At 42.6% G+C, this 18,574-nt stretch overlaps 1 protein-coding gene across 3 annotated transcripts in view; it reads left to right on the top strand.

Annotated features, from left to right (window-relative positions):
* The window catches only part of MASP1 (MBL associated serine protease 1), a 71,267-nt gene that overhangs the window by 16,604 nt on the left and 36,089 nt on the right, over nt 1–18,574 (top strand). For all 3 annotated transcript variants that reach the window (XM_032171883.2, XM_032171882.2, XM_058426928.1), the window contains exons 3-5: nt 12,418–12,595; nt 14,246–14,377; nt 18,235–18,431. In XM_032171883.2, coding sequence (XP_032027774.1) covers nt 12,418–12,595; nt 14,246–14,377; nt 18,235–18,431 — 507 coding nt within the window. The remainder of the gene's footprint in view (nt 1–12,417; nt 12,596–14,245; nt 14,378–18,234; nt 18,432–18,574) is intronic.

Here is an 18,574-nt window from a genome sequence, read left to right as displayed (position 1 = left end):
AGTTGCTGAAGGGATTTGCATATGAATGAGCTCAGCTCTAGAGTCCCAGAAGGGGTGAGGTGGGGGAGTCTGAGCCATTCTCAGACCAAAGAGAGTGTCAATCCTCCTTGGCTCTCCCTCCCAGACACAATTCCCAGAATCTTCCCTCCCACCCCACCCCCCAGCCCAGCTCCCTCTGAGATGGTGGGCACTGCTGGTTTCCCACCTGCGGGATGCCCGCTTCCCAGGCTCTTGGCAGGACCCCTCCCCTGCCAGCTCTTTCTTCTCCCTCTGCTCATGCTGCCCTTTTCTGTCCAGAGCCCTCCCAAGAATGGGCAATCCTTCCTGGCAGCAGTGGGATTCTTGTACTTTTAGGACCTGCCAGCTGTTTCTCTGGCCCCTACCAGCTGTTTCTCAGGCCCCCACATTCTTTCTGGTGCCAAGCATTTGAATGTACACAATACCTGCTTAGGGTCTCACCCAGCTCTGTTAGGAGGTTTTCACCCTGATTAACAAATAAGAACACCATCCTGGGAAGAGCAGTGCACCTGGGCCCCGGTACTGGCTCTGCCATTGACTGACTTTGAACAAGTCTATTCCTCCACCAGGTATAGACTCGAGGTCTTTTCATGTTCTTTTCAGCTCTGACCTTTGTTCTGGCAGGTGGCTTATCAACTGTGTGATTCCAATTATTGAGCCAAACCTGGCTGTCAGCACATCCTGATGTTGTCTCAGGTCTGCTACTTGTAGGCTATGTGGACTTGGGGGAGTCATGTCACCTCCCTGGACTCAGAACTGTCTCCCTGAAGTGTATTCACTACATGACTGCCATTAGGAGCAAATAAAATAGAGAAGGTAAACGTGCCCTGTCAACTGGAAAGCTCCACATAGAACAAGGAATTATTATCATCATCATTTTTATTACTTTTTTTTTTTTATGGACTCTCGCTCTGTCACCCAGGCTGGAGTGCAATGGTGCAATCTCTGCTCACTGGAACCTCTGCCTCCCGGGTTCAAGCAATTCTTGAGCCTCAGCCTCCTGAGTAGCTGGGATTACAGGCGCCCACCAGGACTTCCAGCTAATTTTTGTGTTTTTAGTGGAGACAAGGTTTCTCAATGTTGGCCAGGCTGGTCTTGAACTCCTGACCTCATGATTCACTCACTTTGTCCTCCCAAAATGCAAGGATTATAGGCATGGGCCACGGTGCCTGGCTGATTATTATTACTCTTTTTTTATGGCCAAAAGACTTGAGCCAGGACTGGAGCATCAACCTCCAGAACCTCTCATTTGAAGTCAACTTGAGCTTAGATCTTACTTTACGTGGCTTTCAAGAGCTTCTGAAGTGCAGCACACACATGCAAACACATACCAGATGCCTCCTTCGTTTCTAGACCCAGGTTTCTATCTGGTATCAGGTGCCTTTAACCTGCTTCTACTCAGATCGCTGACTGAAATTAAAGCTGCCTGGCGAAGTAGCAGGACTGGGCCATTAACCACTGTCCCAGCAGCTGGGAGTGATGGACTTTCTGTGAAGGTGAGCTCAGGAGTACCAAGCCCGTACAATGAGCAGGAGTCGGCCCGGGGCTGTCAGTGAATCACTGGCCTACCATTCACGCATCTAGAAAAATCTTTTGAAGCACAGCAAAGTAAAGAGAGAAATTCCTAGACTTAATGCTATCTTCTTGTGGACAGAAGCCTTTAGAGATCCCTCACTTTGCTCTGATCATCTTTCATAACTAAAGAGTACCCTTTTGATGTCTCTCAGCCCCAGGACTGTTGGAAGTCTTTGTAAAGTGCAAGGAGCCAAACAGCTAATAAGCCACCTGCCAGAGGAGGAGGCTGGGCTGGGAGGTCTCTCTAGGTGCCCTTCCAGCTCTATCAGCCTGGGTTGTGAGTCCTCGCAAAAGGGGAAACCACTGCTGATGGCTTTAGCGAGATTAGGAAAGGAGTGAAATGGAGAAATAGTATCCAGGGACAATCTCAGTTTCTTAATGTTCTCCAAATGCATGAAGTGACCCTTGCCCCACTAGCTGGGAGCCAGAACGTGTCATCTCAGTTGGTGGATGGATCTCAGCAGTCCTGTTTTTCTCGTTGATGTACTGAGTGCCCAACATATCCTGGGCACTTTTCTGAGTGTTTTATATATATCACCTCCCATCCTATTTACAACAGTTCTGTGATATAAATATGATTATTTTCACTATTTTACATATAAGAAAAACTATATACAGAGAATATTAGTTTCCTAGGACTTCTGTAATAAATGACCACAAACTAGGTGGCTGTTTAAATTGTTAAATTTCTTAGCAACAGAAATTTGTTCTCATGCAGTTCTGGAGGTGAAAAGTCTGAAATCAAGGTGTCTGCAGGACCATTCTCCCTCTGAGGGCTCCAGGGGAGGATCCTTCCTTGCCTATTCTAGCTTTCTAGAATAGGTAGTCGTAGGCGGGCAGTCTTTGGCACTCCTTGGCTAGTGGCAGCATAACTCTAATCTCTGCCTCTGTCTTCACATGGCTGTCTTCCCTCTGTGTGTGTGTCTGTGTCCAAACTTCCCTCTTCTTATGAGGATACCAGTCACTGGGTTAGGGTCCACTCTAACCCTGTGTAGTGTCATCTTAACTTGATTACATCTGCAAAGACCTATTTCCATATAAGGTCACATGCAGAGAAACAGGGGTTAGGACTTGAGCATGTATTCTAGGGGGACACAATTCAACCTACGGTACAGAGAGTTTAAGTAATTTTTCCAACATCTAATCGTTGGAGAAGATCATATAAAAATGAGGTGCCCGAATAAGTAAGGGGTTGCATCCTAAAGAAACAGAAAACCTAACAAAGTGAAAACAATTCACAATTTGACTCACTCTTGAGAAGTCAACAAAGGGCACAGATGTTCTTATTGTAACCTTTCTTGAACATCTAAGATCTATCTTTCTTCTCTTTTTCTGTCTCTCTCCCTTTCCCATCCTTTAGGTCTTCATGAACTCTAAGAAACTCTTCTCTCTCCCCTTAGCCATCCACTTACACCCACCTACTCAATTCTTGGACTTCACAGTCACAAAAACTATCCCCTGACATGAGACCCTCCCTGCCATACACTGCCATATGTGAGTTTTAGGTATTCTGAGTTTCTTGATATTTTCTCAGAATTTTACTTTTCACCTTATTGTTTATGAAGCAAAGATCTCTTTTTCAACTCTGTTGGGACCCAAGGGCTAGAGAAATGAGAGGAGGTGACAGAGTGCGAGGAGTTCCCACGCCATGTTCTATGATGAAGGGAAGACGCGGGGGGAGGAGGGTGATAGCAGATGAATGACCCTGCACTTCCAGGCTAGTTTAGTTGCCCCTCCTGTGTGCTCCCCTTGTTTGTTGAGTTGAATTAACCGATTTTATACCATGGGGTGGAAGCTAGAGGGAAGCAGCTTGGAGCTCAAGTTTCTTTTTAAATGTAAGAAGAGAGGAAAAAGAAAAATTACCTATAGTTCCACTAACCATTGCTGACAGTTACTCTAATTCCTTCTACTTTTTATTTTCAATGCATACTTTCAACATACGTATAATTATACCATATATACTATTTTTTCTGCTTTTTCACTTAATATTGCCTCCTAAGAATATTTCCATATTGCTATAAACTCTCGATTAATGTGATAATTAATGGCTGCCTTGTATTTAGAAGTTAGTACTAATTTAACTATTTCTCTAGAAAAGGATATTTACAGTATTTCTAATATTCTATTATCATATGACTGCTATAAATATCTTTGTTTATAAAAGTTTTTTTCCACATTTGGAATATTTTTCCCTAGGTTATATTCCCAGATATGGAACCAAGAGATAATTTTCAAAGTCAAGGATAATCCAAAACAGCCTGATCTATCTTGGAAGATACTGAGTTTCTCATCCCTGCAGCTGATAGTGAAAAGGTGGTATGATATTTGCTAGGGTGTGGTAAAAAGATAGTAGGTTAGACTAGGTGACTTTTGAGGCACCAGAAACCCATGAGATTGTGGTTCTCCAAATTTCAGTTTACAAACGTCAGCCTGTTCTTTGTCCCAAATCACTTTCTTACTTGCTATAAAAGTTATCTATTGCTATATGATAAACCACTCCAACACTTAGTAGCTAAAACAACATCCATTTTGTATGCTTATGATTCTGTGGCCAGGCGTTTGAGCTGGGCCCAATGAGGTGGTCTTTTTGCTGGATTAGCCTGAGGCCCTTCATGCAGCTACAGTTGTTCAGAGGCATGTCTGCAGCTGGAAGGTCAAAGATGGCCTCAGTTGCTCATCTGGTAGCTGATAGTGAATGCCAGTGAATTGGTCTAGACATTTTAATCAGACGGTTTGTCTCTGCCCTATGTGGCCGCTGAGCCCTGGGGCCTCACAGGGCTTCTTCAAACAGTTGCCTTAGGGCAGTATTCTACATGTGGAAGTGTTAAAGAAAAAATTATTCAATGACACTTGTTAAAGTGTGGTAAGGCAGACTTTATTCAGGACAGGAACGAAAAGTATAGGGACCACGGCAATGGGATTTCGCAGTGAGGGAGAGAGATTGGGCTCAATTTTGAGTATAGCATGGGCAAGTGGGGATTTATAGCCGGGGAGCATGGTGGTGGTCAGTGGATGTTAAATTACTAAGGGGAAACATCAGGGGTAATGGGGGTTCTAGCTAAAATGACCTAACAGGATTCTTGCTGATGACAGGCCAAGATGATCGGACAGCACCTGTGGGGATGGTAGAGGATGAGGATCCCAATTCGATCTCTAGGGTGAAAAGATTTCAGGGATGGGGCGTTCTTGCTACACTGATTCAGTAAAGATTTTGCTAAAACTGAGTTTTACAAGGAAGTACACAGATGAGTTGAGGAGACTTTTCAGAAGCCTGACTAAAGTTTGGCTAAGCAAAGAATCTTTGTTAATAGCTACAAGGCCCCTTGAGGCCTAAATTTGGAAATAGTATACTGTTTTTAATGTATCGTATACTTGTTGTGAAAGCAAGTTAGGCCAATCAATGAGCAGTGAAGTTACATTGCAGAATTATCTGTGTGCAGAAATGGAAGAGATTATTGTGAATAATTTTTGCAAACAATGCATTATTATCTATCCTAGGAACAAAATAATTCTTGTCCTTTGCATATGTGAAATGTGCTTTTGCCCCTTCTCTCAAAGTTTTATCCCATTAGCCATTCAGGCTTGAACTCCAGGACCTCATGATCTAAATCAGGTCTAGAGTTAGATGACACACAAAGGTATAGCTCTTGAAGTATATCTCTTCTTGATCTAGAGATCTCTGAACCCAAAAGAAAAGTTATTTGCTCTCCACATGCTCAATATCTCCTTGTCTTGGTGAGAGAAGTATAAGATAACCACAATAGAATTTCCATTGAAAAATGGAAAAAATGAGAGGCATATAGCTATTACTGCTCCACAGTAATTCTGAAATTTAGCCAGGCACATGTTGCCAACTCCAGATACCAAGAATGTTCCTTAATTAGAGCCCAGTTCTGCTTCCTTGGAGTGGTGAGAGTGGATCCCCAGTCCATTGCTCTCTGGGAGTGGTGAGAGTGGCTCTTGCCTCTGATCTTGACTCTGCCTCTGGCTTCTTAGCTTTGTCTTCTGAGACATTCTTTCCTTTCTGTAAGAAACGGCCCATGTTTGTAGCTGAGTAGTCTATTAAGCTCACTTTCTGTACATAGAAACCTGAGACTCAGGAGCCTCTTTTCATTTTGAATTGCCTCAGTCATTTCTAGTCCAAGCAGATATAGCTCCCTTAAAATCTTTTTGGGTCTCCAGTGTAGCAGAATATAGTTCACTCCACTAGATGAAAAACATATCCACAATTCTTTTCAAAATAGGCCTTCCTACTTTGAAGGGCATATCAGGGTGCTACAGAACAATGCTCTTAAGATTCTTAGGTGCCTTGTGGTCTGGCTGATAGGGAGTACTAGGTACTGCCTTAAATCTTCTAGGTCTTAACAAATGATTCTTACAGCCACACCATTGATTTGACATTTAGCCTGAAGCCATTTTTGATTTTAAAATCTTTTTTTTTTTTTTTTTTGAGACAATGTCTTGCTGTGTTGCCCAGGCTGGAGTGCAATGGCATGATCTCAACTCACTGCAACCTCTGCCTCCCAGGTTCAAGCAATTCTTCTGCCTCAACCTCCTGAGTAGCTGGGACTACAGGCACACACCACCACGCCCAGCTAATTTTTGTATTTTTAGTAGAGATGGGGCTTCACTATGTTGTCCAGGCTGGTCTCAAACTCCTGACCTCGTGATCCACCCACCTCGGCCTCCCAAAGTACTGAGATTACAGGTGTGAGCCACCACACCCGGCCTTAAAATCTTTTACTAGTAGATAGACTGTTTTCCAACCCAGCTAGTTCTGGGCCCTCTGTATTTCTTCTAAGTTCTGCTCACATATTGAATACTTACTTCTTCCTGAAGTACATTGCCATACACAACCAGAAGTACACACCGACACTTTCAACATTCTGTCTAGAGATCTCCTTAACCAGATATGCAAGTTCATTACATACAGTCCTTCCTTTCTTTTCTTTTTTCTTTTTCTTTTCTTTTCTTTTCTCTCTCTTTCTTTCTTTCTTTCTTTCTTTTTCTTTCTTTCTTTCTTTCTTTTTCATAGACAGAGTCTCGCTCTGTCCTCTGTTGCCCAGGCTGGAGTGTAGTGGCACGATCGTGGCTCACTGCAGCTTCAGCCTCCCAAGCTCAAGTGATCCTCCCACCCCAGCCTCCAGGGTAGCTGGGACTACAGGCACATGCCACACCACCACACCTGGCTAATTTTTGTATTTTTTGTAGAGACAGGGTCTTGCTATGATGCCCAGGCTGGTCTTGAACTCCTGGGTTCAAGTGATCCTCTCACCTTGGCCTCCCAAATTTCTGGGATTACAGATATGAGGCATCACACCTAGCCCATTACATACATTTTTCTACCTTCTAAGTTGCCGCACACAAGTTTTGCCAATTGATTCACCACTGCATTACTCAAGTGGTCTGTTTTAGACTCCTATAGTAGTCTCTTCACTGTTTTTCTAGTATTTACTTGCTAGCCAATCCTAAAACTGAAGCTACATATTCTAGTTTTTTGTTACTGCAGCATTCTACTTCTGGTATCAATAACTATTTCAGTCAGACTTCAATCAGGAAAGCAAAGTCTTTATGAGTAATGTGAGATAATGAATATTTATGGGTATTAGAACTCGTAATTGTAGAAGGAGCTGGGCAAGTAAAAGTTAGGAATGGGGAGTTAAAGGATTACAGAAAAGGTCGCCAAGCAGTTCTCTTAAAGCCCTGGCATGGGTGGAAATATTGGCATCTGCAAGGGAATCTGATAAGTCAATTCTACCTAAGGGGCCAAAGTGCAACTATGAAGGGGAGGCTCGTGGAAAAGGGTCTCTGAGAAGCTGTGGGCTGTAAGCAGCTACCACCTCTGTGGTTTCACCTGAAAGTATCTGGTGATAGGCCTGGGGCACTGTTGGTCATCAGAGCCAGTAGTTATAAAGAAGAGCCGGGTGCAGAGTAGAGGAACGTGAGAGCAAGTGAGGATGTATTGGACACATCTACACATTTCTTTCTCTGTATGTGATTATAAAACAACCTTCAGTGAGTAATGACTATTGCCTTTCAAACTTGCACAAATTCCTCTTTTGGCCAACTCTAATCTAGAACTATACAGGGAAAGAAAGTCTGGGGAACGTAGCTCCCAGATTAACTAAACTGGCAACAGGGTAATCCAGCATACTCCCTAAATGTCTGCCTAAATTAAGTCTGCAATGCTCCTCAAGTTCCCTGAGCAGATTTCAGAAAGGCTCCAGGAGATAGCTCGGGAACATTGACAAACAAACTCATGAGGCATTTGGGTTATAAGACAGCCTTTGTTTATTTGCCTAATGTCTTAGAGGAGCACTGGCTAGGGAATCAGGATGCTGCAATTGTGGACCTGGATCCACCACTCACTAGATTCATTTATCATGAGACTCATTCACCACTCACTAGATTCACCAGTCGCCTTGCCCAATTTGTTCAAATTATCTGGGCTTCAATTTACTCATCTATAAAAGGAGAGCAATCCCCCCTGGGCTGCTTTCTCTATACATTGCTTTGAAGAGCCAGTTGGTAGATGTCAATGCATTTGTTTAGCTGATGTAATGAATTTATGGACATGCAGAGAGCAGCCATACATAGCGAGAGTAGCTGTCCTTCCATAGAGTAGCTGTCCTTCCCTAGAGTAGCTGTTCTTCCATAGAGTAGCTGTCTTTCCATAGAGTAGCTGTTCTTCCATAGAGTAGCTGTCCTTCCACAGAAATTTGGCCAACCCCTGCTGCCCTGCCATAGTTTTGCCTAGCAGGTTTGTGCTGTTTCTGCCGAGGTAGAAAACTCATGGAAACCAAAGCCTTTTGGCTTCTCCTTTTCAAATCTGCCTTCCCAGTTCTCTGTCCTTAACAGAGCCCCTTTCTGATGCCAGGTAATGGGTAGTGGAGAGGAGCAGTTGAGACTTGAATACCCCAGGCCTTCACTATTTCCTCTCCCTACATACTCTACCCACCCCCTACCCTCCATCCATGATTTCTACCTGCCTAAATTCTATTCGTGTTTCAGCCTCCAGCTCAAAGATTATTCTCTTCTTCCTAAATGTTTTCTGATTCCCCTCAGCTGGATTCAATCTTTTCCATTCCTTAAACCCCCAGAGCAGCCCATCTTTGATTGCACTTACCATACCCTGATAATACCCCAACACATATACCTTTGAGTACTTATCTTATTCTTCTACCAAGTATCACATTCCTAGAGGCAGGAAACTTGCTTATTGAGCTCGTATAACAAACAAATAGTTTTTGGCACCCTTCACATTAAAGTGTAGACAGAACTTAGTACACACATATTTGGTGAATTGAGTTGAAAGAAAACAAATTGAGGACATACATCCACATGTTGGTGTCCTAAATAACAATAGTCTGTAAGGACATAGTTGCCCACAAGAAGAAATAGAAAAATGAAGAGTTTATTATTCGCAGCCACATGGGTCTCCATTATTATGAATGTTTTGTCTTCACTTGATAAGGTCCCTCCATCATGTTGATATGATGACCTCTGAGAGGGGACAGTCCAAATAGAAGCTAGGTCTCAATCTGCCTCTACTCAGACGTAAATGATCTTTATAGAACTCCATATTCCACAGCAGAGGATGCAAATATTAACCAGGACCAGTGACCCCTCTGTTTAGGTTATGACTGGAGCTGTCACTGAGCCACATCCTCTCTAAGAGACAGTCCATGCACCCAAGATAAGGTTTCAAGAGGCCTTTGAGCCAGGAAAATTGTTTGGCCAAGTGTCTGTGTCTTTAGTCATGTACTCTCTGGGTTGGTGGGTTCTTTTCTCTCATCTCAGAATAGTTCCCAAAGCAAAACTGATATCAGAAAATGTTCATGTTATCTCTCCAGCCTTGAGCAAGTCACTTCCCCTCTCTTGACCTCTGTTTCCTATAGAAGGAGGCAGATAGAAATAGCTCTTAAAGGTCCCGCCCAGCTCTGATATTCCAGGACTCTATTCTGAGCTGCAGGCTGAATTCCCAGGGCCCCAGGCTACTGGTCTTCTCTTCTCTGCTTCTAAAAGGATGTATGGCTCAAATTTTCCCATGGGCCTCAGCTGGGTCATGCTTCCTGTTCTCTGGAATACTGTGGCTCTGCAGGTGATAACCATTTATCTGATTTATCTGCCATTATGAAAAGGTCCTTCGGCCCAGACGTTACAAGGAGGGAGGTCATTTATCACAGACCCTCAGTAATATCTCCCTAATCCAAATGACCAGTGGGTTCACTTGAAAATGTTCATGTCCCAGTCACTGCAGAACCTAAGAGGCATTGGGGATACCAAGTTCCAGAAAGAAGGCTGTGTAGCTGGAACTATTAATGCCCAAGGCATGACTATTCATTATTAACAAATTCAAGTTCATCCACAAGCAGTAATCCTGCGTGTGTTAAAACTCCCGCTTACCATCTTCTGGTTGGTTTATATAATATATGACTATGATGATTTTTTAGAACTGTGTTAGACTATGATGGCTACTATGTCCGAATTGGAAAGGAATCTAGAGCTCAGCTAGTCCAAACCCCTGTTTTTACAAATGGATAACTGAGAGCTAGAAAGGAGATGGCCCAAAATGCAGAATACGGCAGTGTCAGGAACAGGACCCAGGACCTCCAACTGCCAGGTTCCTATATATCGTATTACTCCAAAGCAGAGGTCACCAAGATGGTGTACTCTAGTTCAGGCAGTTACTCACAGAAGAATCCCTTTCCCAGGCCCTCATTCTAAATCTATTTAGCTTTTTTTTATTAAGTTCTAGCAAAAGCAGTTTAACTGGTTTCTAATTCATAGCATATTAAAAATAAGCAGACAGAACATTACAGTGAATAGGCTGATAAAAAGACAGGAAATAAAACATGACATAAAGAAGACTTCAGAATTTCAGGGCTTTATAGTCCGGCAATGTTTAACGCCAGGTCAAGCGACATTATGCAACTCAATATCCTCAAGATTATCACTTTAATGTAGTATCACAATGGTTGACACTCATAACAATGTCCCTGGATCACCAAGAAAGGGTTAGCATGTTTCACTTGAGAAAGTGGGTACTTCTTTAAAGTACTTTTTTTAAAAAAGTGTTACACCAAAAAGAAAATTTTTAGTTATAGTCAGGTAAAGCTTTGGCTATCTGGAAAACTGAGTCAGACAAAACACAGCAGCTGGGAGGTTCAAGGAAGTGACATTTCAGCTGTGTGCAGATAGGCACATTCTACAGTAACAAGACTGGTGTGAGTTCGGCTGGTATCTGCAGAGAAGAGGAATAAATAGCAAAGCCATGATCTCATCTTCTGTTTACACTTCAATTCCCAAAGTTAGTGATTAATTGTACTTGTGTTTTGTTGCCAGGGCAAATTGTTTTTCTTTGAAACTCCCACTTATTTTAAATAAATAAACCATTAGTTTCAAAACAGAAGTGTCAAATGTCAAGATATTTCTGACATGCTAAGCTAATGAACAAAACAATGAATTCATTAGAAGCTACTAGAGATAGGCAGCCTTTGAGAACGTTTCTCTAATGACTTTGAAAGGCAGCAGGAATCATTCTTGGTAAGAGATTTTTTTCATGCATCTTGGCTAAAATATTAGTCCAGAGGTTGCAAACACAAATACAACTTAAAAGAATTGGATTAGGTATAAGATAATCGAATAGGTATGTCAAGAATTCATACTCAAATAAGTATGCCAACTAGCTATCATACGAAGCTTCCCAAACTCCTGTCTCACATAAAATCAGCTTTAAGCCACCAGTTTAGGATCTCTGCTTGGATCTCTGAATTCTCACAGGGCCTCTGGCTGTTCCAAAGAAGGGAATTCTTTTAGCAAACAGGCATGTTTTTTGCATCTAAGTCTTAACACAAACATGTACACACAGAGATACACACTCAAACTATTTTTGGATGATTCCGGTAAATAGTTTCTGTATTAAGACTGCCTATTAAACATTAGTTTTCATTACCTGACTTTCCTGCTTAAAAGTTTTCAGTGTCTTCCACTTACTCACAGAATTAACGGCATTCAAGGTCAACCATAATTTACTTTCCATGTATCCTTCCAAGTACATCTCCTCCTACAATCCCCACAGACTCCCTGGCTACTCACTGTTCACAGAATGGGGCTTGTACTTTCAGTTCTTGTAAACAAATGTTTATTGGATAACTACTATGTGCCAGGTCCTGTTCCATGCACTGAAGACACATCTATAAAGAAAATGAAGTCCTTCTCTCCTGCAGCTTATATTCTAATATGGATCATTTGCCTGCTTTGAGTGCATATGCAGTGCTTCTGCTTGTGTGAAAGCATTTGTCACACTGTGTAATACCTGCCTGTGTCTGTGTTCCTCAATCTCAACACTGCTGTTGTGTGCACAGCACTGTGTCTGACTATCTCTCTTCCCCTCTTGCTTTGCTCGGCAGTAGGCACACACTGGGTACTCAATGAATGACTTATATTGTGTATACAGTTTCCATTCTTTGGAAATGTGGTAAGTTCCTGTTGCGCAGAGAATCTGTCTGCGAGGTTATCTAACTTTTTAAAACTTTCATATTCAGTTATTTTTAATAAATAAGCCGCTTGGTTATTGACAGGAACAACAAGTATCAAGCTACTTCTAATGGAACTAAATAAGATGAATGAAACTGATCAGATGTCCACATTGAATTAACCTGTAATGCGTCTTTTCTCAAGAATCCTTAACCTCCTTTCTTTGGGTTTCTCAGGCTGACTAGCCTACTCTTGGGTGGCCCCTTCCTTTTTCTTTCTAAAGATAAGGAAATAATCCTAGCTGGGAAACTGCTCATCTTGTTCCCTTTCTCTTTGACCTCAAAGGTAGAAACTGAGGACCAGGTGCTGGCAACCTTCTGTGGCAGGGAGACCACAGACACAGAGCAGACTCCCGGCCAGGAGGTGGTCCTCTCCCCTGGCTCCTTCATGTCCATCACTTTCCGGTCAGATTTCTCCAATGAGGAGCGATTCACAGGCTTTGATGCCCACTACATGGCTGTGGGTAAGTTGGAGAACTGACTCATCCTCAGGTCTCTCTCTCTCTCTCCGAAGATGAAAACTGCCTTGTGACCTCCTCTCCTTTACGATGGAAATCTGTGTGTGCACTTACTGCATTTGCTCTATCACATATCTATCCATCTATCTACCCTCTATCAATCCAGCAATTCATCTTTTACAAAGTGTTTTAATGTAAATTGCAGACATCAGTATACTTCTTCCTAAATAATTCAGCATGCATATTATTTTGCTAGAGTTTCATATTTGTTCACAGTATTTTTTCTTTTTGTGTAAAATTGACATAAAATGAAATATACATATCTCATGTATACATTTGTTGAATTTTGAAAAATCTGTATTTGTGTGTAACCCAAACCTCTAACAAGACATTCAACTTTACCACCAGCCCAGAGGGTTCCTTTGTGTCCCTGCCGGGTCAATCTCTGCTCCCACTTCCCTTAGAGGAAACAACTGTTTTGATTTTTTTTCTGCTACAGATTAGTTCTTGCCTCTTCTAAAACTTCATTTAAATGAAAACATAGAGTATATATTTTGGGGGTGAGGATTCCTTTACTCAGCATAATGTTTTTGAAGTTAATTCATGTGTCGCATGCATCAGTAATTTGCTCCTTTTCCCGGCAGAGTAATTTTCCATTGTATGAATATACTAAAGTATGTTTACTCATTCTCTCGTTGATGGCTACTTGGGATCTACCCACTTTTTGGCTCTCACTAATAAAGTTTTTATGAACCTTCTTGTGCAAGTCTTCTTGCAAACATATGTTTTCAATTCTACTGAGCAAATATGTAAGAGAAGAATTGCTGGGTCATAGGATAGGTATATGTTTAGCTTTATGAGACATTGCCAGACCTTTTCCAAAGCAAATGTAACATTTTTTATCTGCCCACCAATGTATGAGAGTTCTGGCTGCTCCACATCTAAACTAACATTAGATGTTGCCAATTTTTAAAAATTTTAATCACTCTGGTGGGTATGTAGTGGTACCTCATTGTGGTTTAAATTGCATTCCCTTAATGACTAGCAATGTTGAACATCTTTTCACGTGCTTGTTGGCCATTTGTTTATCCCTTCTGGGGAAATGTACATTCAAATGCCTAGGACAGGGCTTGACCCACATTAGGGACAGAAAGAAAGAAAGAGGTAGCATGAGGTAGAAGTTAAGAGCACAAGCTCCGTACCCAGCTTGTCTGTATTTAAATCTCTGGTCTGCCACTTACTATCTGTGTGATTCTAAGTTCGTTAATGCCTCTATGTCTCCATTTCATCCTCCACAGAATGTGAATAGTAACAGAATGCATAGTAACAAATGTGTAATGCTTCCTGAGGTTGTTGTCTCACACACAGTTATTATTATAACTGTTAGAGGATAGTGGTCCCACCAGAAGTCAAGTTACCTGGGTTTGAACTTGGCTGTTTGTGACCTTGGGTAAGTTGCCTAACCTCTCTGAGTTCCAGTTTCCTAGTCTGTAAAGTGAAGATAATGGCTACCTCTGGGCTGTATGTGAGGATTAAATGAGAGAATGCATGAATCTCCTAACATAGTGAGTGGCCCATATCAAGTGCTCTATAAATGTTGGCTGTAGTCTTCATCATCATGCATGTATTGACGGAGAGGCTTTACCTGCCCTACAGATGTGGACGAGTGCAAGGAGAGGGAGGATGAGGAGCTGTCCTGTGACCACTACTGCCACAACTACATTGGCGGCTACTACTGCTCCTGCCGCTTCGGCTACATCCTCCACACAGACAACAGGACCTGCCGAGGTAGGGTCTACCGATGATTCTGTGCATTGCCCTTATTAGACCACATCCTCAATAACATTAGGTGAGGCTCAGAGACAGACAGATATGCAATAGGAACAAGTAAAAGTGAAGTCAATGATGCACCTCAGACACCACATGGATGAAGATGCAGAAATGCCCACCCAGCCTGGAAACCTGATCTTGGGTTCCCAAAGGAGAGAAGCTCTAGACTATTTGGCCATCTTTCTTTCTCGGCAGCATTTTTGCTATATAGGTTGCTGTCTCCTATCCTATTTTAGGCAATTGGTCTGGTCAAGTTAGGGGAAAACTTGGGTTTCCCAGTTCTTTCTCTTTGAGCCATGAGTTATGCTTTACCCAGCAACCCCTTTTCTCTTCTTTTCCATGGCCCCTAAGTTCCTCTACAATAGAGAGACCTCAGTCCAAAGGAAAGAAGAGAGAGAGGAAAGAGGCAAACAGAAACAGCCAGAAAACTTCCCATTCCTTCTATCTATCTTTGTTTTCATCTATCATCAACGTACCTACTATGCTATAGTCTCGTGCTTAGGGAGGGATGGAGAAATGGAAGGGTTTAGCCACTTTCTAGGAGGAGCTCTTGGGCTAGTGGGTAATGGGCATGTAAGCAAATGGTGAAGTGTCTTATGGTCTCTGTTTTAACATTAATGTTTCCGTTACATTTATGTAATGGAAGTATGGACATAGCACAATCAGACCTGTGCAGGCAAACACTTCCCAGAGTTGTGACCCTTGACAGAGATGAAAGAATAAGGAGAAGAAGGGTCTTCCAGGCAGAGAGAAGAGCTTCTGCAAACAGTCAGAGGTGTGATAGAACTTGGGATGTTTCAGGGAACAGCCAGTAGATTAGTGTGGTCCAGGATAAGCATCTGTGCTTGAAATCTCACTTGGAAGCTGAGTGAGGGATCACTGGAGGAGGGCAAGTCTGGAGACAAGTTTTTTTTCTTCCTCCTTCAAAAGCTGTTATTTGCTTCTGAATAAAACCCTATATAACACATCAGTATAAAGCAATCTAAAACCAAAAGAACAGGCACATGCAGGATTTTTCTTAAAGAGTGTGTGGTTTCTATATTTTTATTCGGTTAAGTTTTCACTGAGTATCTACTATGTGTTCAGTACAGTCAGGGCCACGAACACTTAGGGCAGAGCAAGGTCTCACTCATTTTCTTCATTTTCACCCATCATCGGTAGCTTTTTTAAATATCATTTTCCTAAGGCCCCCCTCCCCCATGAAATTTTAATACCACAGATAGACTATATATATCTGTTTATGTACTGTATGTCCATCTGTGTATTGTGCATTTAAAAAGCAAGACCTTCCCCACCAACAAGGAATTTTAGCGTTCTTGAGGGCAAGATCGCCCCCATGAGAATGCTTGGGGTAACAAATGGGAACAATCAGGAACTCAGGAGACTTCTATCTTCAGCTTGTGCTGCAGCTCATAGCTGTGAAACTTTAAGTTAGTCATGACCCCTTTTTCAGAACCACAGTTTTCTCATTTGCAAATAAGCAGAATGAATAAGGGTGTAGAAACTTTGACATCCCAGATCTAGGATGAACTGGCCCAAGGGTAAAGACTTAGTGACAAATAAAGGTTCCTTAGCAGGGCTAAAGTCAGGTCTAGGTTCCCAGGACAGTGGATTCTCGCATGCAGTAAATGCAGTGGGGAACAAAGCACAATTCCTGCACTCACAGAACCTACAGTCTAGTGGGAGCAAGAAAATCAGCATAGGGAGCTGTTAAAAGAAAAACTTTAGACAAATTAAATTTAACAGAGTTTAACTGAGCAAAGAACAATTTGAGAATCCTCCCCTCCACCCACCCTACCACCACCAGAATATGTTCAGAGCAACTTCAGGGTTTGCTCATGCTGGATAATATTTATAGGAAGTAGAAGGAAAGTGATGGACAGCAAATGGAAGTCAGGTACAGAAACAGCCAAATTACTTACAGCTTGGTATTTGCCTTGTTTGAACATAGTTTGAGCAGATGGCCACCCGTGACTGGCCAAAACTCTGTGATTGGTACTGTTAACTTAAAAATCAAGATTACAAATCTGTAAGTTTAGAAAAAGAGAGGAGATTTTATTCCTGATGAAGGGTTACAGCAGGTGGCCGTCCTCATAGTCTGGGAAGCACCGCCTCCAGCCAAGACCAGAGACAGGCACTTAAAAGGAGGAGGGGTTGAGATAGGAGCTTTATGCTGAACAGGTTGGCTAAACATACATATTCAACAGGTTATAGGAGGAGCTATGCATATTCCTAAGAGTGGTCCTGACACATGCATATTGAACAAACATAAATGCAACATAGGACCCATGTTCACTTTGCGATGGAGACTTCACATTAAATGTATTACAGTTAGGGTCCAAACGTCTTTTCAGGACAGGAGACATTCAGGTGTGCAGCCTCTGTAAACTGGCGAGAACCAGGCCATGGTCAGAAGTCTCTCATCAAGAGAAAGTGACTGAAATCGATGTCTTGTCCATTCAAAGCTGTAGTTATGGCTGGTGGAACAGGGTGGGGATCAGCCAGTCAGCATCTGGTAGAGCTGAAAATTGTTTTCATATCACTTATCACAAGGCCAGTACTTGTTCAGCTGCTGGAGAAAAAGGAAAACTTTGTTGCATCGTTAGAACATAGTTTATGCTTTCAGTGTAGGGACGCGTGACTTAACCCTTGCCTGGCATGGCCTTAGTCCCTTCATCATTTATAATTTGGTATTTTATTGCCACAAGGAGTCTGTTTTCTCACTCTCATGATCTCTATTTAACATTAATGTTGGTCGGTTGTTGGGTCCAAACTGCAGAGAAAAGGGGACATAGAAGGAGTGTCTAACCTACCACTCCATCACGGCCAGGAATTCCATTTTAAGGTTTTTCTGGAGATCCTTTTTCCACAGGTGGCCCATTAGGTCAGTGGAGGGCTTAGGATTTTATTTTTAGTTTACAATAGAAGAGTAGATCACAGTCTACTTAAAAATCCAATTAGGTTACAGTTCACCATGTATGCAGAACCCTTCAGGCTGAATGTAAAATATGTAAGGAGGCTGGGCAAGGTGGCTCACACCTGTAATCTCAGCACTTTGGGAGGCCAAGGCAGGCAGATGGCTTGAGTCTAGGAATTTGAGATCAGCCTAGGCAACATAGCAAGACCCCATCTCTACAAAAACTTCAAAAATCAGCCAGGTGTTGTGGCATGTGACTGTAGTCCCAGCTATTCAGGAGCCTGAGGTGGGAGGATCACTGGGAGAAGGCGGAGGTGGAGGTTGCAGTGGGCCGAGATGGCACCACTGCACTCCAACCTAGGTGACATAGTGAGGTCCTGTCTCAATAAAATAAAATAAGTAAGAAGGAAGCTTAAGGCTACATTTAGCTGAACAGAGTGAATAGCACTATAAAGAAAAACAAAACAAAGACAAGGGCTAGACAGTGAGGGTGTGTGTCAAGGGCCTGTAGGAGATGAGGGATCTCCTGAAGTTCTGGGTGCAGGGAGGACACCATCACAGAGGTCCAGGCAACCCCCTGACCCCTCCATCTCAAAACCCTTCCCTCTCAGATCCCTCTCCCTGACCCCCATACCAGAGGATCTGATGAGAAGGCTCTTCACACAGGGTAAACAGCCCTGGACAGACAATTAGAAAATCTGTGCTTGAATCTCAACTCGGTAAATTACTAAACATGAGACCTGGAGCTTCATTTTTCCCATCTGTAAAATGGCGATGCCGATACCTTTTTCCCTGTCTACTGCTTGGGACCATTGGGAAAATCGTATAATAACAGATAAGCAAGGCTTGCTATGGCCATGGTTGCGATGCGCCATTTTCTCTATTATGTTTCCAACAGTGGAGTGCAGTGACAACCTCTTCACTCAAAGGACTGGGGTGATCACCAGCCCTGACTTCCCAAACCCTTACCCCAAGAGCTCTGAATGCCTCTATACCATCGAGCTGGAGGAGGGTTTCATGGTCAACCTGCAGTTTGAAGACATATTTGACATTGAGGACCATCCTGAGGTGCCCTGCCCGTATGACTACATCAAGGTGAGCCTGCAATGAACACTTGTCCTGGAGATGCTGGAAAATCTTGGCTGAGTTGGGAAAATTGGTATTGCGGAACCTTCACCTTCTTCTCCTAGCATAGAGAGCCTAGCAGCTAGTTTCTCAAAAAGGCATTATTTAAAATA

Source organism: Hylobates moloch, unplaced genomic scaffold (genome assembly GCF_009828535.3).
Source record: "Hylobates moloch isolate HMO894 unplaced genomic scaffold, HMol_V3 SCAFFOLD_13, whole genome shotgun sequence".
Classification (NCBI taxonomy): Eukaryota; Metazoa; Chordata; class Mammalia; order Primates; family Hylobatidae; genus Hylobates; species Hylobates moloch.
This window is presented reverse-complemented; position numbering and strand designations above follow the sequence as displayed.